General features: G+C 51.8%; 2 protein-coding genes across 2 annotated transcripts; one reads left to right on the forward strand and one right to left on the reverse strand.

The window, feature by feature from the left end:
* Positions 1-1478: 1478 nt before the first annotated feature.
* Positions 1479-18807, forward strand: MTG1 (mitochondrial ribosome associated GTPase 1). The gene is made up of 11 exons (XM_053584485.1): positions 1479-1667; positions 2851-2915; positions 4556-4660; positions 7046-7126; positions 7798-7854; positions 8087-8177; positions 10740-10801; positions 11278-11374; positions 11804-11885; positions 15553-15665; positions 16057-18807. The coding sequence occupies exons 1-11, from the start codon at positions 1556-1558 to the stop codon at positions 16194-16196; spliced, it is 1005 nt and encodes a 334-aa protein (XP_053440460.1). The 5' UTR covers positions 1479-1555; the 3' UTR covers positions 16197-18807.
* A 16-nt stretch (positions 18808-18823) lies between these two features.
* On the reverse strand, positions 18824-21291 carry SPRN (shadow of prion protein). The gene is made up of 2 exons (XM_053584488.1): positions 20340-21291; positions 18824-19396 (listed from the first exon to the last, which is right to left on the reverse strand). Exon 2 carries the CDS (start codon positions 19378-19380, stop codon positions 18958-18960), a length of 423 nt encoding a protein of 140 aa, XP_053440463.1. The 5' UTR covers positions 19381-19396; positions 20340-21291; the 3' UTR covers positions 18824-18957.
* Positions 21292-23106: the final 1815 nt, after the last annotated feature.

Below are 23106 nucleotides of genomic sequence, written 5' to 3' on the forward strand. Positions count from 1 at the left end.
TAACTGCCCAGTGACACCAAGGCCGGATCCGTGGCTGGTTTGTTTAGAGCAGTGTTTTTCAACCTTTTTTTATCTCATGGCACACTTGAACCTATAAACTTCTGTAGCCACAGTTAAATTATGTTGATCCAGAAAAAAAAAAAAAAAAAGGCTCATGCCTATAATCCTAGCACTGTGGGAAGTGGAGGTGGGTGGATTGCCTGAGCTCACAGGTTTGAGACCAGCCTGAACAAGAGCAAGACCTCATTTCTAAAAATAGCCAGGCCGGGGCATGTAGTCCCAGCTACCTGGGAAGCTGACGCAAGAGAATAGCTTAAAGCCAAGAGTTTGAGGTTGCTGTGAGCTGTGATGCCACAGCTCTCTCCGGAGGGTGAAGAAGTGAGACTCTGTCTCAAAAAAAAAAAAAAAAAGAATATACTTACTGTGCTTTGAACTTCTTTTGAAAATAACAAGTGAGCTTTAAAAATTTTCTCAGTACACAAGTTGAAAATCACTGGTCTAGACTGGATCAGAGGCCACCAGCCCCCAGGCCTGGGCATCAGCAGCGCTGGGCAGTCTGTGCCCCTCTCAAGACGTCCCCAGGCTACAGTACTTCTGTTCCAAACAGGTCAGGCTCAGGCCCTCTGCCCAGGCACCCAGCTGGACCTGCACAGCTTCTCCCACCACACCTTCCCAGGACTCTCCCTGGCCCTGAGATTCCTGGCATTGTGCATTTGCTGTGGTGCCACTGAACTGGTCTTGCAAGGGACACCTGCCCATCAGATGGCTGTGAGAGGAGTCAGAGATAACAGGTTACTTTGGGTCTCTGGCCTTAGGACTCTGAAGGAGGCAGCTTCCTTGAAGGGCAAAGATCTTTATCGTTTACTTTTAGGGTTTCATCAATTCTGTGTCCGGAGGGAAAAGACAGGCAGACCTGGCCGCCTCTGGGTGGGGAGCCGGGGTTAGGAGCGACACAACCACCGGTGGCAACTTCCTGCTGAGCAACTAAGCACGTTGTCATTTTGGGAGCTCGTGTCAGAAGCTCCCCCGGGGCCAGACAGGTGCGGACCGGATGTTGCCATCTGCATCTGCAGGCGGCACGGCAGCGGCGGAGACGTTGCGACCTCTTTGCAGAGCTGCAGTTGGTATTTCGAGGGTTTATTCGTTAACATTAAAACCTGAAGTCCTTGAAAAGAAAAAAGATACTACAAAGTAAGCCTGGAATGTTTGGACGTTTAAAACCACGTTTGTGAAAAGGGACCAAACATCAAGAAGGGACTGCTAAATCTTATCACGCTTATACACGTTATAATGCTTAGAGTTGAACTAGGATTTAAAAAATTTACAGAATGCCAATAGATATACGAATTACTTAGAAACCCTGCACACCCAGGAACCCTGCGAAGGCTCCGTCCGGGTGGGCTCAAAGCTGCGCTCACTACCGACCAGAGAGGGCGTCCTGCGCACGCGCGGGCCGCGCCGCGGAAACTCTGAGCACCGGAACCCCTGGGGCGGGGCGCAGTGCCGGAGAGGCGGTCCGCTGGGGAGCGCTTCCGGGTACAGTAGCGTCGGCACCATGAGGGTGACTCCGCGCGTGCTGTGCAGCGCTGCCCGCGCCGCCTGGCGGGAGAGCTTTCCCCTGAGCGGGCGCGACGTGGCTCGCTGGTTCCCGGGCCACATGGCCAAGGGTGAGGTCCTGCGGGGTCCTCCCCGCAGCCGCAGTGCCTCTCTTAGCCTGTCTGCTCCGGACTCTGGGCCGCCGCGGCTCGTTTCTCCCCCACAGCTCCTGAACCCTGCTCCCTGAACCCCTTAACCACTCTTCCCCGACCCCTGTAAATACTCTTCTCGAGTCCTCCTCCCTGAACCTTTACTACTGTTCCCCAGAATCCATGCCCCAGGTGGCCGAGCCCCGGCGCCCCTTTCCACCTCTGCGGGTCTGCCACTGCCCGAGGATGGGCCCCTAAACTCCCACTGACCTATGGGCTGGGCTTATCTCAATTCTTAGCAAGTTCCTCTCTCTGCCCTTTTAGTCCCCAGAGGCCTCAGTTTCCCCATGTTTTTGAAAAGACATCATTTTCTGAATGTTATTTTGAGGACTAAACGAAATTGCGGGTATGAAGGCATTAAGAAGAACCCGGCTGCTAACGCAGTTCTGTAAAACATCTTGCTTTCTCCCCCCGCCCCGCCCTCCCACCCCCCGTCTAAAAGTTTTTGGTAATTTCTAACTGTTAAAATTCGGACCCAAGAAGACAACTAGAACGTGTCCAGCCCTTTGGAGTGTTGTGATGGCCACTTCCTTGTTGCTCCTGCCCCTTGGAGAGCACCCCTTGTGTCCATTGGCTTTCAAGAGGGAGGAGGCACTCGGGGCTTGGGGCCCCTGGGATGGTAAGAGGAGGAATGGTGTGATGTCTGAGGGCGCAGGTGGACTACGGTGTCCTTGGTGCTGAGAGGCAACACCACGGGGACACTGTTATGTGTGTCATTCCTGGCTGGGACGCTAGTTCAGTGCTGTGTTAGCGTGCAAGTATCCTAGTCCCTGTGGGGCTGCAAGCACCAGCACTGTTCTATTGTATAGCCCAGACCAAGACCTATACTTATTAAATAGTTCACCCAGAGTCACCCAAGCCTCAGGAGGTAGGTATAGAACCTGGCATTGATGTGCTGCCACCCCTTTGGCAGGGCTGTGTGTTTCTCTGTCTCCCATGCTGCCATGGCATGGCACTTGGAGGGGTGCTCAGCAGATGGCTGTCACTCATGTGCAGTCTTTTTAGGTTGTTTGTGGTGGGGTGTCATTCTGGATTGTCCAGCTTAAATCTGCTGCTCTTAGAAGGGCATTGAGTCTCCTTGTTTAGCCATCCTTCTGTTTTCCAGGGCTGAAGAAGATGCAGAACAACCTGAAGTGGGTAGACTGTGTTGTTGAGGTCCATGATGCCCGAATATCCTTCACAGTGGGAGGTGGCCCCTCTTCCTTAGGACCAGGGAGCTTGCGCTGTCACCTGGTGTCCATCCACTTCCCCTTCCTGACCCCTGCCTTTATCTGGCCTGCTTCTCATAGTGGCCATTGTCCTCATCTGTTACTGTGGTTTTCATCACACTACACAGTAGGATTACCTGGGGGAGGCTTTTAGAAATAACAGTTGCTGGGCCCCTTTTCAGAGCGGTTACAGAATCTCTGCTGTGGGGCTGCATTAATATGTCCCTTTGCTTGTCTTGGCCTGAGCCTAGCTCAGCCAATACTTTCAGCACAGTCCAGTGGTAGAATCCTCTAGATGGGACCTGAAACCTCAGTTTAAATGTTCTCACTAACTGGGCTTTTCTCTTGTGCTTGAGGAATGAATTGACGAGATGTGATGATTTGTTTATTGATAAGTATAATTCTCAGACCTTATTTTTCTTGTATTTGAGCTGTATTTAGATTCTCTTTATGTAATAGAAGTGTTGGCTTTAGAGTTGTTACCACCTGCCTGGTTCACCCCAGAAGTGTGTGAGGAGGTTAAACTAGGCCTAAACCCTAGGGAGATCCAGTTTCAGTGTAGCTTCTACTGCTGGGACTCACTGGGAATTAATGGAGGATGAGAGACTGTTTTTAGGGTTTTAAAAGGTTGTTTGCAATGAAGGATAGGATTTCTTTGCTTTGGCTGTAAATACATCAATTCTTGCAATATCTTATACTGGCCAAAAGTGTTTTCTGACAATTCTGCTGTTGACTTATTAAAAGATAATGATGCCTGTAGGTATTATTTAACAGTACGTGATGAGAGGATGTTCCTTCTGCAGTGTCTGGTCTACCTTATCTGACATGGCAGTCAGCTGGGACTTGTGTGGTGGCCTTTAACATGCAAGGAGAGAAGTTTCTAGGCTTGTTCTGAGTGAGCACAGGGTTGGTTGGCCTGTGAGGGAAGAGTGATTTCCAGCAAGTCCCTCTGGGTGTGGGACCAGCAGCTTACTGGGGCATGTGAGAGGCCTTGGAAACTTCGCAGCAGGGCTTGATGGGCAAGATGAAGCCCAGGGAAGGGAGGAGGGCTCACAGGATAAAGATAAACACCCCCTTCCTGCCTGTGTTAGTGTGACATGAAATGAGGCTCCACAGCGAGTCTCAGAGGTGACGAGATGGAATTTTCAAGGAGGGTCTCTGGGAGAACAGACCTGCCCACCATCCAGGCAGCTGCTAGGCCTGGATGGCAGACACTCCTTGTGTCCTTGGCAGTCACCGAAGGTGGCAGTGGTGGCTTGAGACATTTTAGTTAGGACTTCATGGGAGGCACTTTGGGTGTTGCTCTGTAGCCAAAATTGGAATGCAGTGATGCTGTTATAGCTCACTGTAGCCCTCCAAAACTCCTGAGCTCAAGTGATTGTCCTGCCTCAGCCTCCTGAGTAGCTGGGACTACAGGCTCATACCACCATGCCCAGTTGATTTTTTTTCTTTTTGTGTAAAGGTGGTGTCTTGCTATGTTGCCCAGGCTGGTCTCAAACTCTAGGCCTTTAGCTATCCTCCTGCCTTGGCCTCCCAAAGTGCTGTGATTATGAGCCACCTAGTTGGTAAAGCTTTGAAGGAGTTTTGCCTTAATTTTGCTACATCCCACTTTCAGGACGCAACCCTCTGTTTCAGGAAACCCTTGGGATTAAGCCTCACCTGCTGGTCCTCAACAAAATGGACTTGGCGGATCTTACAGAGAAGCAGGTAAGCTGGCAGTGTGAGTGTTCCTAGGTTGCTCATATCTGGCAGAGGTGGCTTGACTCTCTCCGTGTCTGTGTACCCGGGCAGGCCTTGCCTTGCTTTGTTCTGATGTGGTTTCTTAATGTGGTATGTTTCCCTGTCACACTTAATGCATCATCCAAATGCTTGAGGTCTGTATACCTCCCAAGGATAGTGGTCAGTGCTGCTGGAGCCCAAATGACCTTTCCTCAGCAATGGAGCTTCTTGGTCTGCTCTGCCCCACGTGGTGGCCACATAGGGCTATGAGCAGCTCACATGTGGCTCCTGACATTTGTGACTTTTACATTTTACTGAATTTTAATTACTTTAAGTTTTAGCAGATGTGTGAGGCTGGTCTGTTCCTGAGGTTTTCTGTGACGGCTGCAGTGACCCAGTGTCCAGCTCTGAATGCACACCCTGAGTTCTGGAAGCTGGAAGGCTGGTATTGGTGGGGGCCTGGGGGAGCTCCAGAGTTTCTAAAAGCTGAGCAGAATCAGACATAGGTGACCCAGGCAAGGCATGTGGAGGAAAAAGAAACATGAAGATTGTGGAAATGTCATGTTCGGAGTGCCCGTCTGTTTTCCTTTATCTGTTGTAAAATCCTTCAAAGAGTGGGTAGTGGAATATTTTGAATATAAGCTAGTTTTTTGAAGTTGTTAATGGTATAGAATTTTTCTTTTTATTGCAGCAGCAATAAAACCTTTCAAGTTTCTCAGTTGACTTGCTACATCAAGGTTCTTAAACCACAACCACAAGACTATTGCAGGTTTCCAGAGTGTTACTGAGAATCCTGCAGAAGATGGTTCCCAAGTGATGGCCACCTGCTGCATGTGCCTGCAGCTAGATCTCTTAGAGCCCTGCTTGCTTAGAACCCTGCGCTGTGCAGTGCCATACGGTGCCTCTGAGGGCAGAATGGTGGTTTCATTGCATTTGATGCTTTGATTATTTTGTCATCACAGATGTGTTTAGTTGCTTCTGTTAGTTGAGACTTCTTGAGTTATATTGGTGTTTACTTCTGCCCTTACAATGCTAGTGTCTGTAGATTAGTGGGTGACCATCTAGCACAGAGTTGCAGCACAGTGTCACCTGGTTGGGAGGTAAGTGCAACGTTAGGTGCTTCTGCAGCTCAGAAAGGGAGCAGCAGCATCCCAAGCAGCTCCGCCACCTGCCTCCCCAGGAGGGGCGTCCAGGCAAGTCTGTCTGCTTGGAGTGTGGCTTCCCGAGTGTGTACTGCTTCATCTCAGTCCAAGTCATGGTTGTGCATAACTGGAGGTGAGCAGTTAAAGCCAACTGAATGAAGGACTGATTTTGTTTTTGATTTAAGCATCGATTATATTTTTAGCTCACTAGCTGATCAAACAATACAGCACTGATTTTTAAAATACGATACAGCTTTACACTGATTTCACTGAATGGTTTCTTTTTTTTTGAAACAGAGTCTCACTTTGTTGCCCTCAATAGAAGGCTGTGGAGTCATAGCTCACAGCAACCTCAAACACTTGGGCTCAAGTGATTCTTTTGCCTCAGCCTCCCAAGCAGCTGGGAGTTTTTTAGAAACACCTTAAAGTAATTAAGGTGCCCACCACAACGCCTGGCTAGTTTTTTAGAAACAGGGTCTTGCTCTGGTTCAGGCTGGTCTCAAACCCTTGAGCTCAGGCAATCCACCCACCTCAGCCTCCCAAGTGCTAAGATTACAGGTGTGATCCCAGCTATTTTTTTAGAGACAGGGTCTTGCTTTTGCTCAGGCCAGTCTTAAACCTGTGAACTCAGGCTATCCACCTCCTTCGACCTTCCAGTGTGCTAGGATTATAGGCATGAGCTGCTGTGCTAGGCCCTTGATTTCAATGTTTAAGTTGGCAAATTTATATTAACCTTTGTTTACTTTTGGGCATTTAAAGTATTACATATACTGTATTTGCTCAGTTTGGGTTCAGATGTTAGTTTAAATTTGAGTTCATTTTGTGAAAGGCAGTCAAAATAGACCAGAGTAGTGAGATTTCTCAGTGAGGACCTGAACCGTGTGGTGTCAGTGCTGGGAGTAGCTGCAGAGCAGCCTGGCTCACCCTCACTGTGTGCACAGCAGCGCCGACATCCAGGGCAGGCTGTGTCTTCTGCACCCTCACCCCTGGTGGGGCCTGGAGTGCAGGTCAGGGACGGTACTGGCACCAGTTCTCATTGCTGGGGCTCACCACTGCCTGTGCCCATGTCTGCCTCGTTCCCAGCTTGTGTGGCCAGGTGTATAGCCTGCAGTGGCTCTCAGCATCTGAATACTCCTGGCGGAGCAAACCTTCAATCTCAGGCCCTGGAACAAGACTTTGTCATGCCATCCGTGTTTTCGTTCAGTATTTAAAATGGAAATGTCTCTTTCAGAAAATTATGCAGCACTTAGAAGGAGAAGGCCTAAAAAACGTCATTTTCACTAACTGTGTAAAGGATGAAAACGTCAAGCAGGTAGGCTGTTTTTGTTTACGCTCTGATGTTTCTGCTTCAGCATGTTCAGAGGGTGATGTAAACTGTTCTATGCTTTAATAAGAAACAGAGTTTGAGGAATGATCCTAGGTGTTGGTGTCCAGCTGCCTCATGAGTGCCTGGGAGTCTCCTTGGGGTAACAGCAGGGTGGGTGAGTTTTGAAAGACCACAACATTAGGCTGAAAATACATTGTGGGGTTGTAAGTGGTAAGAGTCTTTTGGAGAGTCTGGTAATGTATTTTTCCCAGTTGTGTTTGGTGGAATTTCATGGTTCGATGTGGGTCTTTGTTAGGTGATAGTTATAGTTATGGCTGTTCCTGGAGCTACTGGGGAGGCTGCCTTGCTTGTTAGTGGAGAGTGGGGGGTGGGCCCAGGTGACCCTTGGTCCCAGGACTCAATCTGACATCAGAGTTCTGGACAAAGCTCAATTTCCCTAATGCTAGGCATTTTGAGTGTAATAGAAGTTAAGGAAGAAGCCAAATTTCACTGTGAAGTACTGAGGAGAAGCCTGAATGTGAGGTCTTTGTCCTGGTAACTGAGGAATGGGAGGGGAGGTTAGCACCCATGATCTGGAACCTTGAGGTGGCAGAGGAGGACTGGGCAGAGCACTCTCAGATGTGGGAGTGGCTCCGTGAGCGGCTGGTCTATTGCAGGTCATCCCCATGGTCACTGAGCTGATTGGGAGCAGCTGCCGCTACCAGCGAGGAGAGGTGGGTTGGTGGGGCCCAGAGCAGGGATGTGGGATGTGCTTGGCTGGGCCACAGCCCCTCCTGCCCGACCAAACAGATGTGAGGCCTGGCTTTGTCTTTGGCGGATTGGCAGGGCTGCGCTGTGACCTCCTGGCTCCCTGAACTGGCCTGGGCTGGGAGTCCCCTTGCTTGGGCTGGGGTCTGAGTCTACAGTGTCCTGGCTGGGCCCTGTGACCGTCCCTCCCCTCCGCAGAACCTGGACTACTGCATCATGGTGATCGGGGTCCCCAACGTGGGCAAGTCCTCCCTTATCAACTCCCTCAGGAGACAGCACCTCAGGAAAGGTACGGGCACCCTGGGTGTGGTGAGCGCTCCCAGGTCCTGGTGAGGACACCCTGGGTGTGGTAAGGCTGCCCTGGGCCTGGTGAGAACACCCTGGGTGTGGGGGCTGTTCTGGGCCTGGTGAGGACACCCTGGGCATGGCGAGGACACTGTGGGCATGGTAGGGACGGCCCTGGTGTGGTGAGTGGGGCCCTGGGCGTGGTAAGTGGGGCCCTGGGCGTGGTGAGGTGGGCCCTGGGTGTGGTGAGGGTGGGCCTGTAGCTCCACTCCCCTGCTACCCTGAGGAAGTGCTCACAGTGCTTCAGGGTTATCTCTCTTCACTGGAACCCCTGGTGGACATGCAGGCCCACGTGGGGTGGATGTTGGGACAGAGGCAGTTGGTTATAATTTTACAATTCCCTTCCTTTAAAATCTTGCCTACCAGGATGGCTTTTCTTATTTTTTTTTTTTTGGAGACAGTCTCAAGCTGTCGCCCTGGGTAGAGTGGAGTGGGGTCACAGCTCACAGCAACCTCAAACTCTTTGGGCTTAAGCCATCCTCTTGCCTCAGCCTCTCAAGTAGCTAGGACTATAGGCGCCTGCCACAATGCCTGGCTATTTTTTGGTTATATTTGTTGTTTGGCGGGCCAGGGCTGGATTCGAACCCGCCAGCTCCAGTGTATGTGGCTGGCACCCTAGCTGCTTGAGCTACAGGCGCCGAGCCGAGGATGGCTTTTCTAAATTTGATTATTTTGTTTTTTCATTTATTTAAATGTCTGTGATCCAGAGAATTCAAAATGTTATGAAATAGATGAAGTTCAACTATCTGGTGAAAGGGGTGACCTCCTGATGAGCAGGTCTGACGGGGTCTGTCCCCCAGGGAACCTGAGGTAGCTGTGTTCTCGTTGCCCGTGGACATACCCCTCTCAGCCCAGGCTCACTCTCAGAGTCAAACAGATGCTCTCTGGGTCCACTTGCTCTGCCCTGTGTTCTGCTTTTCCTTCTGCCTTTTAAAGTTTAGTTCAAGTCTATATTGGCTTTGTTTTTCACATTTAATGTAGCATTTATTTAAAAAACCCTCTCACGGTATACAAATCTAAAGGCCCTTGGGGGCAGGGCCAAGCTACAGTAGAACTTCTGTGAGTTGACCACTCAAGGGGCTGTAACAAACAGGTCAGCACGTGGAGGTGGGCACTGTCAGGAGCTAGGCTGTGCTGATATGCACCCATGCTGCATGACTGGTCATGAAAACTGGTCATGAAAACTGACCAGAGGTGGTCAGCTGTGGAGGGGGGTGTTCCACTGTGTGTTGAACCATTCATTGTTTTACAAAGAGAGTATTTTTGGTGCTAATTGGAGACTAGTTATAGTCACTTTAAAAATTTTTTCTTGGGCGGCGCCTGTGGCTCAGTGAGTAGGGCGCCGGCCCCATATGCCGAGGGTGGTGGGTTCAAACCCAGCCCCGGCCAAACTGCAACAAAAAGATAGCCGGGCGTTGTGGCGGGCGCCTGTAGTCCCAGCTGCTCGGGAGGCTGAGGCAAGAGAATCGTGTAAGCCCAAGAGTTAGAGGTTGCTGTGAGCCGTGTGATGCCCTGGCACTCTACCCGAGGGCGGTACAGTGAGACTCTGTCTCTACCAAAAAAAAAAAATTTTTTTTCTTTAACGGTCTCTCTCTCTCTTTTTTTTAATCAGTGGCATTAAGTGCATTTATAGTGTTGTGACACCAGTACACTGTTTTTTCAAAATTTTTTATGACACCAAAGTGTAAGTCTGCAAACATAAACAAACTAGGCCAATGGCCCAGGCCTATAGTCCCAGCACTTGGGAGGCTGAGGCAGGAGGATCATCTGAGTCCAGGAGTTTGAGGCTGTAGTGAGCTGTGGTCACCTCACTGTACTCCAGCAGGCAACAGAGCCAGATTTTTGTCTCTAAACAAAACAAAACACGTTCCCCAGCCCCTTGCATCCTTGTTCCACATTTTTTCACTGACTCTGATGATGCTTGACAATCTCATACAAGTGGAGTCACAGTGTTTGTCCTTCTGTAACCTGTGCCAGAGTTTCCTTTTTAAGGCTGAAAATATTCTATCCTGTACACAGGCCACATTTTATTGTCCATTCTTCTGTCTAGGGACACTCATGTCCATTACTTGGAGTTGGTTTGATAGTGGTTGAGCCATCTGTCCTGGGCACATTCCCTGAGCTGGTCCCAGAGCATCTGCGGCATCTGGAGCCCAGGTGGGCCCCTGGGCAGGAGCTGGGATAGACTGCCTATGTGGGCAGGGCCTTGGGGCAGGCTGGCCTCGGGGGCAGGGCCAAGTCCTAGAGGGAGGAGCACCTCTGGTCTGGCTAGCATAGCCTGAGAGGTTAGTCCTGGTCCATCTGTTGGAGCCTCTTGGCCTCTGTGTAGCTGGAATGTGCCCCTGTTGTGAGCTGGTCTGGGGCTGAATGTGTAATGAATTTTAGCCTTGGGAAGGCTTGTTTCCACTTTGGATTACTAAGTGTGTGAGTGACATAAGAGTGTCCATTCTCCTTCTATAGCTTGTTTGTTTAATGTACACCTGACAGCTTCCTTTTTATTCTACAGGAAAAGCTACGAGGGTGGGTGGTGAGCCTGGGATCACCAGAGCCGTGATGTCCAGAATTCAGGTGGGGTCTTTGGGAAGGTCAGGCCCAGAACTCAGAGCTGCGCAGGCATCCATGGGTGGTGCTCGCTGAGCTCAAAGCATGGCTGCCTGCCTCTATTCAACCTTCTTTTCACTCACTGAGCGTCCCTACTCAGTGCTCCTCATTAGTCAGGCCCTGCCCAAGTCTTTGGGGTAATCTTCTGGGGCAGGCACTCTGGTTGTCTGCTTTTCCAGATGAGCAGAGGCTGCCTGGGACCAGCAGTGGGCAGAGCTGAGTGGAGCCCACCCTTCACTACTCCTTTTTGTTCTCCTTGGGAGGGGAAGACACAAGCTGTTGGGATCTGGTGTTTTTATTTATTTCCCACATTAGGGATATACATGCTATGTATGGGGAACCTTAGAGCTTAGTGAGAGTGATACCACTGTGCTGGGAATCCCAGGGCTTTGGTCCTGGGGTGAGGCTGCCTGGGACTGCTAGTGGCCTCTGTGCCTGCACAGGTCTGTGAACGGCCACTCATGTTCCTATTGGACACTCCTGGTGTGCTGTCTCCTCGGATCGAAAGCGTGGAGACAGGTCTGAAGCTGGCCCTGTGTGGTAAGTGCCCTCTGCCCCTCCACTAGGGTTCCACCTGCTGCCTTTGGCAGGGGCCTGGACTGGGCAGAATTGTTCCTGCCTTTGGCCTGGTTGCTGCCAGACACTTCCCAAAGGTCAGTGTGAAAGCTGTTGTATGTAGCTCACAGATGTGTGCTGGTCACTGTTTTGACCCTGCCCATGGAATAGGGGCCTTCATTCTTTACCATGTGACTGATGATGGCAATGAGGACAGATCATGAAGTCATATGCCTGAGACAGGTGCCAGGTGGGAGGAGGGACCCCAGATGTGGCTGCCTACATTTTCTGGGGAATCTTCTTTTCTTCCTGTGTGGCCTTTTCCTCAGGAGCAAGGTTATCTTTGGGCTGAGGCCGGGGGTGTGCACAGATAGCAGGGCTGTCTCCAGGCGCTCACCTCTGCGGCCTTTCCAGGGACAGTGCTGGACCACCTAGTTGGGGAGGAGACCATGGCCGACTACCTGCTGTATACACTCAATAGGCACCGGCTCTTCAGGTGAGTGGCAGTGGGGCCCGGAGCCCTCTCTCAACCTAGACATGTGAAATTTCTTTAAAAAAATGATAAAGGTGTTATAGACAACAATATGCACATTATTTAAAATTTGATGTTTGGACTAATTCACAAGTCAAGAAAGTGAATGTTTCTGTCACCCCAGAGTTTTGTGTGCTCCTGTAATTGCTCCTTCCTGCCTCCCCTACAGCCAGGCAGCATCCATTCCTCCCACTGCAGGTGGGTCTGTGTTTTCTGAGTTTTGCATTAGTGCCTCTTGCAGGAGTGTGCTCCCTGCTTTCACTCCTGTAAGTGTCTGGAGATGTATGTTACAATGTGTTTCTGCAGTTCCTCCTTTTCACTGCTGAGGAGAGATTCACACACAGACCTACCCCAGCTTGTCCATCCACCTGCTGATGGATGTTTGTGGTTTTCAGCTATTATAAATAAAGCTGCAATGAGCGCTCAGGTGCAAGTCTTAGGATGCATTTTAATTTCTTGTGGCCAGTCTTATAGTGGGCACATGTTTGACTTTTTATGAAACTGCCACACTGTTTTCTGAAGTAGCTGCACTATTTTACATACCCAATAGCAGCAGTGAGTTCCACGGTTTCCCCACACTCACTAACACTTGGTGTCGTCAGTCTTTCAATTTTATCTATTAATGTTTTAATTTTAAATTATTGTGGATACATGATAGTTGTCTGTCTTTATAGGGCACACTGATGTTAGATACAGATGCACAGTGTGAATTAATCACATCCGGGTTATTGGCAGGTCCATCACCTCAGGCATCTGTCATCTCTTTGTGTTAGGCACATTCCAGTTCTTCTCTCTTAATTATTTAAAGTATACCCTAAGTTTTTTCTAGCTATAGTCACTTCGTTTGCTATCAAATCTAACTGGCTATTATTTTTACAACCAGTCACTCCTGCTTATCTTCCCTCCCCACTACTCTTCCCAGCCTCTGGTAACTGTCATTCTACTTTGTCTCCATGAGAGTGATTGTTTTAATATTTAGCTCCACATGTCAGTGAGAACATGTGAGATTTGTATTTCTGTGCTCGGCTCATTTCACTTAGAATAATGTTCTCAGTAGTCTTTCAATTTTAGCCAGTCTGATGGGTGTGCATCAATATTTTCGCATTTCCCTAGTAATGGACAATGTAGAACATCTGTTCATGTGCTTATTTGCCATCCATACATCTTCTTTGGGGAATGTTCTACTCTTTTCCCTTTTTTTAAAAAAAAAAGAGAGAAACAGGTTTCACTCTATTGCTCAGGGTGGAATGCAGTGGTGCGATTACAGCTCACTGAAACCTTGAACTCTTAGACTCAAGTGATCTTCCTGCCTTGGCCTCTGGAGCATCTGGGACATTTGGCTCATTTGTTTATTTATTTATTTTTGTGGAGACGCTATGTTGCCTAGGCTGATCTAGAACTCCTGGCCTCAAGTGATCTTCCTACTTTGGCCTCCCAAATGCTGGGATTACAGATGTGAATCACTTTGCCTGGCTTCCTTTATTATTTTTTTTTTTAAGTGAATTGTTTCTTTTCTTCTTGTTGTGATAGTTTTTTATGTAAGTCTTTTATCAGAGGTAGGGTTTGTATTTTGTCTGAGTCTACGTCTTCTCTGTTTATCTTCTTAATAGTGTCTTTTGAGGGACAGAATTCTTAATTTTCATGAAGTCCAGTTTATTAACTAGATCTTTTGTAGAGAGTGCTTTTGTTGTTATGTCTTTGCCTAAATGAAGGTCACAAGGGTTTCCTCCTTGAAGCTAGATAGTTGTACATTTAGAAATTATCCTTTTGGGTTCTGGCATGGTGGCTCACGCCTATAATCCTAGCACTCTGGAAGGCTGAAGTGGGTGGGTTGCCTGAGCTCATAGGTTTGAGACCAGCCTCAGCATGAGACCTTGTCTCTAAAAATAGACAGGCATTGTGGTGTGCACCTATGGTTCCAGCTACTTGGGAGGCTGAGGCAAGAGAATCGCTTGAGCCCAAGAGTTTGAAGTTGCTGTGAGCTGTGATGCCGTGAAGTTGCTGTGAGCTGTGATGCCGTGGCACTCTACCAAGGACGACAAAGTGAGACTCTGTCTTAAAAAAAAAAGAAAAGAAAAGAAAACAAAGAAATTGGCTGGGCGCCTATAGCACAGTGGTTACAGTGCCAGCCACATACACTGAGGCTGGTGGGTTCGAGCCCCGCCCAGGTCAGCTAAACAATAATGACAACTGCAACAGAAAATAGCTGGGTGTTGTGGTGGGCACCTGTAGTCCCAGATACTTGAGAGGCTGAGGCAAGAGAACTGCTTAAGCCCAAGAGTTTGAGGTTGCCATGAGCTATGACACCACGGTACTCTACTGAGGGTGACATAGTGAGACTGTCTCAAAAAAAAAAAAAAAATTATCCTTTTGATTTTTTTGGTGTACAGTGCAAGCTATGGATCATAGTTTGGGGATTTTTTTTAAAACACATTGTTCCAGAAACATTTGACTTCTTTTCTTCCACTGAATTATCTTTGCACCTCTGTTGAAAATCAGTTGTGCATATGTAGTTGGGTCTGTTGGTGGACTTTCCCATTCTACTGATCTATTTCGCTATCTTGATAGCTGCACCTTTAACATGAGACTCAGAATCAGGCATCCTGGTCCTTCACTCTACTCTACTTTTTCAAAATTGCTTTGGCTCTTCTAGGTCCTATGCATTCACATATGAATTTGCCAACCACTTTGTCAGTTCCTACAAAAATCCCTGCTTTGCTTGGGGCAGGGGGCAGAATCCATTGAATTTATAGGTCATTCTGGAAGAGAATTGAGAATATTGTAACATTTGAGTCTGACCCATGAATACAGCATATCTCTCCATCTTTTTTAGGTCTTCATTAGTTTTCCTTATCAGTGTTTTGTAGTTTTCAATATACAGGTCTTTTATACTTTATGTAAGATTTATATTCAGCTCTTTCTTTCTTTTATTTATTTATTTTTTGAGGCAGAGTCTTACTTTGTCACCTTTGGTAGAATGCTGTGGTAGCTCACAGAAACCTCAAACTCTTGGGCTTAGGTGATTCTCTTGCCTTAGCCTCCCAAGTAGCTGGGACTACAGGCGCCTGCCACAACACCCGGCTATTTTTAGTGATGAGGTCTCATGCTGGCTCAGGCTGGTCTTGATCCTGTGAGCTCAGGCAGTTCACCCACCTCTGCATCCCAGAGTGCTAGGATTCTACCCAGACCCTGCCTTGTTGGCGGACAGGGTGCCCCAGGTACCATAGGGTGGTGCTCACAGGGGTGGGCACCTGTCAGCATATGCTGGGCCCTGTGCTGCAGGAAACGCTGATCGCTGGTTGGATGGTCCCTTCACCAACAGTGGAGAGCGCAGGTGTGTTGCTGCCTGCTCTGTCTCCAGGCCCCGAGCCCGCACAGGGCAGGGTTGGTGCAGCTGCTGATGTGCATAGCCATTGTATTGCCCATGGCAGACAAGGACTCTGGCCATGGCCACATAGGATGGAGCTTGGGGACTCTCAGACAGCGACTCCCCCACAGGACCCAGTGCTCTCACCACATTGCCCTGAGGTGACCATCACTGACAGGGTGCTTGGCTGTCATTTGTGGAGCCAGGTGTGGCCCTCAGATAGAAGGGGATGGGCCTTCAGTGCTGACTGGGTCTCATGTGCAGGTATGTGCAACACTACGGCCTGGGTGGTGCTTGTGACGACATAGAGCATATGCTAAAGAGCGTGGCTGTGAAGCTGCGAAAGACGCAGAAGGTGAAGGTGCTCACGGGCACAGGTGAGTGCAGGTGCTCACGGGCACCTGGTGGGGCCCATGCTGCCCCCAGAGAAGTCAAGGAAAGAACGTGCGTATGGCTGTTCTGGGAGTGAGTCTTGGGGCAGGGTAACTATGGAAAGTTCTGGCGGGGAAGGAGCTCATGGCCTAGGCTTCAAGAGTGAGACTGGCCCTGTCCCTGGACAGTGTGAGGTAGACATCCACAGGCCTCCCCTATCGGGCCTGTGGGGGTGCCTTGTGGGGCTTGAATTCTGTTTTCTCTTTGAATGTACCGGGTTTCCTGGGCCACCTTGATGCCAGCCTTGGGATCTCTTAGGGTCAGTTCTTCAGGTAGGTGGGGGCTGGGCCTGTCCCACCCGAAGATCCCTTCCTCACCAGACCCTCCCATCCCTAGGTGATGTGAACATCATTCAGCCCAACTATCCTGCGGCAGCCCGAGACTTCCTCCAGACTTTCCGTAGGGGCCAGTTGGGCCCGGTGATGCTGGACCTTGATGTCTTGCAGGGCCACCCCCCTGCTGAGGCAGACCCTTGATCTGGTGCTGGAGGTGAGGGCACCAGAGGCGTGTGGCCTCCAGACCTTCCCCGGCCTGGGTGTCTGAGGCTCAGGACAGCCCACCCTTTTCTAGAAGCTCCATGCCAGCCACATGACTCAGGCCTCTCCTCCCAGAAGGGATGCTGCACTCCTAGCCCTATCTTGGCCTGGCTGGCCTGCATCCTGGGCCCCTGTCACATATCTGAGCAGCCTGCATGTCTGGCCAGCAAGGACGTTCCCACTCTGTGTGAGGTTCGTGCTATTTTAGAAGGAGGTGTGGTTGTGGTCTCTAATTGTTACTCTGAATCAGAAGGCTTGTCTTTGGCTCATGAACTGTATAGCTCTTGTGCCGGGGCCCACGTGTTGAAGCCCCTCTCACCTGTGGAATGCAGGAAATGGGCAGGTTGGACCGGCGACCTGCAGCCCTACAGCAAGGAAGCACCTTGTTGCCAGCAGAGGGTTTATTTCACAACACTGGGATGTGCTCACAGACAGGACAAGAGGTTCTGAATAGCAAAACCCAGGACTGGCCTCTCCCCTCAGTGCTCTAGCAGCCTGGTCCTAGGGGAGCTTTTGCTCAGCATTGCTGCATACAGGCTGGGGGTTTTCTGGTGTGGGCAGTGGGGCCCCTAGGCCTCTGAGCACCTTCTAGCAGGAGAGTGGGACTCTGCTTCAGTGGTTCAGGGATGGTGTGGGGCCCTTGCTGGCCCCTCTGGATGTGCACCCTGCTCTTGGTAACTGAAATGACCCCCCAGCACCATCTGCTTCCTGCTGAAACCTGACTGCCTGGGCAGGATGTGCTCAGGTTCACAGCTGTGTCAAATGCTAATGTCAAGTGCTGAATAAACTGGCATTGAAGGGTGTGATGTCCAATGTCTAGAACATCACCTAGACACACTCCATATGGGCTCCCTGCGTTGTGCTGTGTGAGGGCCTGGGTGGACGTCTCGGAAGCTGAAGGGGCTTTGGTGAGTTTCCCTGTCTGTGGGGACACTCAAGACTCTTTTGCCTCCTTGATGAAAATGGCAGAACTCCTGTCTCTGAGGACCTGGGCATGGTTTGTCCTGGCTTGCTGGTCTTTGGTGGCATCAAACTTGGTCTGCAAGAGATAGAGGAACATCTGGCCCAGAGGACGGTGGCAGTGTGGACCTCGAGAGGCTGCAAGGGAGCTGCCTCCTGCAGCTCAGTACCCCAATGTTTGGAAGAAAGTGCTGGTCCAGGGTCCCCCCATAGCATCTAGACATTCCCCTGGTAGAGCCATCCGTTGGCCAGCCAGGAAGAGCTGGGTCTGGCAGGCCCTGGGTGATGTGGTCTCAAAAGTGGTGTCCAGAGCTGAGTCTATAGGCTCAGAGTTCCCAGGGTGAGGCAGCCAAGGCTGCAGGGTGCTGGGTTCCTGGGAAAACCCATCCTACCTGGGGATGGGTGATTAAAGAGCTGGAGAACATGGCAATGAGTGGAGACCCTGCAGTGCAGAGCTCAAAGGAGTGAACCAGGTTGGCAGGTATCAGAGCAGCAAAGGGTCAGTCTTAGGCACAGAGAAAGGCACAGACAAAAGTCCTTGTCAAGACTAGCCCAGTGCTTCCTGAAGCCACTCTGGGCATCTGCCCTGTCCTTAGAATGTCCTTGCAGGGTGAGGGCTCAGCCTGCTCCTGCCTAGGTTTCCTACTGTACCTGCTGGTGCTGGGACCCATTGCTGTAGTCACCCTTCTTCCAAGGATCTGCTGGTGGCCATAATCAGTCAGGGGTCTCAGCTGAACTCCTGGCCTCTGCCAAGCTGCCATTCACACTATGCTGTTGCCTAAGCCCCTTGCTGGGCTTGTCCACTGCTTCTGAGGAAGGGTTGCTGCTGGGGGACTGGGGCTCTTCGTGGTACTGGCAGTTGCCATACCTAGATGTAGGTGAGAACTGTGTGGTCCCCATGTGAACCTTAAGTTCAAAAAAAAATGGAAAGTCCCGGAATGTGGGTTTTTTCTTCCCCTAAACATGTCCAAGACACATTTCAAGTGGTTGGAAGATTCTCCAAGGGAGAGGGGCAGGGCCCCTGGCAGTGGATCTCCAGTGAGTCTGTCCAGAAGATGGGGTGCAGCCTGGTGTGGGTGAATCCAGCAAGTGGCAAGCCTGCAGCCTCTGTGGGCAGGCATGTTTGGGAGCCCCGATGGGCCTTGCTAGGTTGGATAGTTTTCCTGCTTGGGGTGTTCCTGGGCTGTGAAGTCCACAATCTGCTCTCTGGGAAGGAGGATAGCACCAGACATCTGCACTACCACCTGGGCGGATGTTCTCTGCCCTCCCTTGCCTGAAATCCTGAATTCCTTCCGTCCATTCCATCTGCTTTTGTGGCAGTCAGCCCAGCCTAGGGTAGCCTCTAGTGGCCCTTGGGCAGCACCAGGGAAGCAGGAGTGGCCCGAGCCTAGTCTTGGTACTGCCGTTTGGGCAGCTCTGCAGAATGGAGGGCAACTGGCTAGCTGGTGCAAGAACTACTGGATGCTTGTCCTGGCAGGGAGACTCTGACAGCCTGGAGCCTGGGCACTGGTCTCTGGTGGGTGTGAGTTTGGAGATGGGCTTGGGTGGGTTGGGGGATAGGGGTTCCACGGGCAGGAGAGGCTGCAGCTCTCAACCCTGGCCAGACACCCAGGCAGCCCTCTGGGCTCCAAGATCATGAACAGTGGAGGGAAGAGGTGCCCAGCATGGGTGGCCTCTCAGTGGGCCAGAGGACCTGCGGGGCGCGGGCTGGGGGCCATATGGTCCCTGAGCCCAGCCAAGCCTAGGGACGTAGCAGCTCCAGGGCGCCCAGGGCACCGCCCAGCAGCAGGCAGAGGTGCAGCCTTGGCGCTGTACCAGAAGTCCACGCCCGGTAACTGTAGACGCTCCGACCGGTTCCGTTGCCTCCGGGCATCTGATCCTCTTCATCCTCCGAGCGGTGCTCCCCAGGCCCCGCTGCCCTCCTCCAGCCCGCCCCCGCCGCAAGGCCCACAGCGGCTCCTGCCGCCGCCCCCGCGGCCGCCACACGCAGGGAGGACCCCGGGGCACTGTAGCGGGGCGCCGGCCTCACGCGCACCCTCGAGGCCCCACGCCCTCCCCGGGCGCTTCCCCGAGCCCCTCCCCGCCCGCCCTTGGCTGAGCCGCCGTCGCAGAGGAAGGCGGCGGCAAACAGCAGAGCCCAGCACGTTGCCGCTGCCCAGTTCATCTTCGTGGGCTAAATCCTGCAGGAAGAAGGGAGGAGACCTCAGCTTCTGTGAAGATCAGGGGCTCAGTGCCTGGGGGCAGGGGCGCTTAGTCCCTGGACATGGGGGTGCTTAGTACCTGGGGATGGATGGGGGGGGCGGTCAGGACCTGGAGATGGGGGGCGAGTGTGTGTATCCTCAGCTTGAATGGTGGAAGAGGAGGTCTCAGTGCTTGGGGACGAGGTCCCCCTCAGTGCTTGGGGACGAGGTCCCCCTCAGTGCCTGGAGATGGGGCTCAGGACCTGGAGTCTGGGGTGGTTGGGACCTGGGGATGGGGGGTGCCCTCAGTGCCTGGAGATGAAGGTGGGCTGTATGTGCTCAAGGCCTGGGGATGAGGGGCTCAGGACCTGGGGACTGTGGTGTGTGCCTGGAGTGGGAGAGGGCAGCTCTCGGTGCTTGGGGACGGGGTTCGCCTCAGCTCTGGGCTGGGAGGGGGTAGGCTCAGAACCCGGAGATAGTGTTCCATAGCCTGGGCTTAGCACACAGGCCCTCTGGTTGGGCACCCCACGCCAGCGTTAGGGGTGAGGGTGCTGTGTTTCAGGGTCTGCAGAGGGGACCGGCCGTGTGTCTGGGCCTGGCATCCCCGACCCCTCGGAATCTTGGTTCCGAGCCTTTCAGGGTAGAGGCACGAGCCAGAGCCGAGATTTGGGCCTCAGAGGACGCGTGCCTGGTGACATTGTGCGGGCTCCACCCTGGCAGGCCTAGACCCTGTAGGCTGCTCTTGCAGCCCCTACCTGGCACCACGCCTTCCCCACCGCCCAGCCCAGCAACCCTGCTGGCTCTGTACGCAGCGACCCGGCCGGTCCCAATGCCCTTCTCCCGGCGCAACTGGTCCAGCCCGCGCAGCGCCGCGCCTAGACCCCGGCCCGTGGGCGCTACCCCGGCCTCCCGCTCGCGCCTGGATCCCGCCGCCCGGCCTTACCCTCTGTGGACTTCGGTGGGAACCGCGGGCCGGAGTGGCTGCTGCAGAGGGTACCCTCCGCCAAGTGAGATCCGCGGCGGCGCGATTTTGCGCGAGGCCTCCGCCCTAGGCTTGGGGGCGGGCCGGTGCGGAGGCGCGTCCCCAGCGAGACCGGGAGGGAGGAGGTAAGAGAGGCCTGGGAAGGCGCTGTGCATTCGCCTCCCGGGCTCCCTTGCAGGATGCACCCCATCCTCCATCTCCCCATCCTCCATCTCTTCCCTTCCCTCCCTAGCCCCTACCCCATTTCCCACTCTTGCGTTACCAGGGCGCATGCCTGTTCCCACGGTGCTCAACCCTAAAACCCCCTTGCTCGATACCTCCCCAAGCCCCCACCTCTCACCCTGTTCACTTTCCCCACGCCAGACCCCTCCGCTCTTCACACACCCTCATCTCCTCCCTGTGGTGAGTCCCAGCATCCGCCTCTGGGCAATGGTGCTCAGGGGAAAAGATGCCTATCCAGGCCCCATGCTGTCGTGAGTCCCACCCCCAACAGGCCCCCTTCCCGGGTCTGTGCCCTTCCTTGTAGGCAGAGGCGGGTATGGGCCCTCTCTCCTCACTGTGATTTGGGCCCCTTATGGTGGGTGATTCTGCTGTCCTGGGAAAATCCACTGTTCAGATCCTACCAGGTGGCCCTCCAGATGGCTGTTCCACAGCAAGTTCACTTGTAACTTGACTGCCTGCTTCCCAGGCTCTGCCTGAGTAGACTTGGGGCCTCTTGAAATGGGGCTGTCTTGCCTTCCGGGTCTGCTCCTGCCCTCTTTCCCCTCCCACCTGTGGACATTGGGCCTTGTCTCCACCCATCCACTTGGGGATATCAGGCTTTCTTATCAGCTTGGGGAGAGGGGGGCCAGGACTGTCTTAGCCCTGTCCAACCTTGTTGCCATGTATGTGGGTTCTCTTGGCTTCCCCCTGATCCTTGTGGCCCCCAAAAGTTGCTCCACAGGTTCTTCTGGGCAGTCTCACTCCATCCTTTCGTTGTGAGGCATGTACCAGCCATGGTACATGCCATTCGTTCGATGGCATCTTCCCGGCCAGCCCCCATTGCTGTATCCCAGGGGCAGCTGGGGGCACTGACGGCTGAGCCTGCCCTTTGTTCCTGGAGTGTAAGGACTGCTGGGTGACTTCTGTTTTCCCACACAGGAGTGCTTAGCAATTACTTGATGAATACACATGTTTTTGTGTTCTAACTTTCTGGATAAGTCAGAAGGGAACATTTTGGGAATAAAAACATGCTTATTCTTACCGCTAAGGTAAGAAAGCTTCTCTTTTCTGGATGAGACTGGACAACAATGTTTTTTAGAATCCTGGCAAGCCAGGGCTGGGAGGAACTGGTATTTGGAAGTGACTGATGGCTGGTACAGCTCTAGGGGTTGCCTGGCAGGTCTACCCAGCTTCCCCCTCTGATGAAATTACAGTAAAGGAGTTAATGATGAGGACAGGGGAGATCTGGGGAGACAGGTGGAGGAGGGGGTGCTCACCAGGCAGAGGAAGCCTGCTGGGCAGAGAGGGCAGTGGTCATCCAGGACATGGACAGCTGTGAAGGTTGCAGCCGTGGGAAGTGGGCTCGAAAGGGTGTTGCCAGAGGCCTGTACACCCTGGTGGAGCCCATCCTGGTTCCCCACACAGAGCTGCCCTCAGCGAGCTGTTCATCCAAGGGACTGGGGGTTCTCTTGGCAGCCCCTAGGGTTGGGGCTGGCTGTGGACAGCTGCAGCTTGTGCCTCTCAGCATGATGCTGTGGCTCAAGAACTACACCTCTCTTACTTCTGGTTAGTTAGTCTGGCAATGACTGTGCCCTCTTGACCCCTGCTCAAGACAGCTAAGCAGCGTGTCCCAACCATGGGGCCATCAGGCCCAGGACTGCTGGGAGAGGCCACTATCCTCCCTGCCCAAGTTGGAACCTCACAGGGCTGAGAGCATAGGAGCTGGCCTTGGTGGTATTGTTTGATTCAGAGCCAGTAGTGCCAGAGCTGATGTCCTGGACATTTGGGTTTAGTGAGGAAATGGCCTATTTCCTGGAGGCCACCTAGACTGGCGCTATCACCTGCAGTCAGAAGGCCCCCAACCCCTTAGCTCTAAAGCCAAAATACAGAGAGTCCAGGCACCTACCTATAGCTTCATTTTACAGTATGAATGACAAGCAAAATTTGTCAAACTTTCTGCAATACAAAAGAGAAAGACAAAAATAAAGAAACAGAAAAAATAAAGATCAAGAAGTTTGAATGAATAAGAGGAAAACTTAAAAAACAAATATTAAAAAATGCTGTAATGCTGGCACCAGGGACTGGTTTCATAGAGGACAGTTTTTCTACAGGAGAAAAAAAGATGCTCTAATGCAGGCGTCCTCAAACTTTTTAAACAGGGGGCCAATTCACTGTCCCTCAGACCGTTGGAGGGCCGGACTACAGTTTAAAAAAAAAAACAACTATGAACAAATTCCTATGCACACTGCACATATCTTATTTTGAAGTAAAAAACAAAACGGGAACAGATACAATTCACACTGCTTCATGTGGCCTGCAAGCCGCAGTTTGAGGATGCCTGCTCTAATGCATAGGCTCAGAGAAACTGGGGGAGAACATTAGATTTATAAAATAAGGATAGGATTCTGTGAAAAAGGAATATTAAAGACTAAAAAGGAACTTTTAAGATAAAAAAATATTGCAAAAAATCCCACAGATCCCTTCTTCCCATGGATTGAATTGTAAAGTTAAGGAAATCTCTTTGGTA

The sequence above is a fragment of the Nycticebus coucang genome, chromosome 3 (assembly GCF_027406575.1).
Source record: "Nycticebus coucang isolate mNycCou1 chromosome 3, mNycCou1.pri, whole genome shotgun sequence".
Classification (NCBI taxonomy): domain Eukaryota; kingdom Metazoa; phylum Chordata; class Mammalia; order Primates; family Lorisidae; genus Nycticebus; species Nycticebus coucang.

Bases quoted from the DNA above. Each gene is read 5' to 3' on its own strand.
- MTG1 (XM_053584485.1), top strand. From the start codon at position 1,556: ATGAGGGTGACTCCGCGCGTGCTGTGCAGCGCTGCCCGCGCCGCCTGG. The intron at 7,855-8,086 runs GTGGGTTGGTGG...TCCCCTCCGCAG, and splicing joins GCCGCTACCAGCGAGGAGAG to AACCTGGACTACTGCATCAT. The intron at 10,802-11,277 runs GTGGGGTCTTTG...GTGCCTGCACAG, and splicing joins CCGTGATGTCCAGAATTCAG to GTCTGTGAACGGCCACTCAT.
- SPRN (XM_053584488.1), bottom strand. From the start codon at position 19,380: ATGAACTGGGCAGCGGCAACGTGCTGGGCTCTGCTGTTTGCCGCCGCC.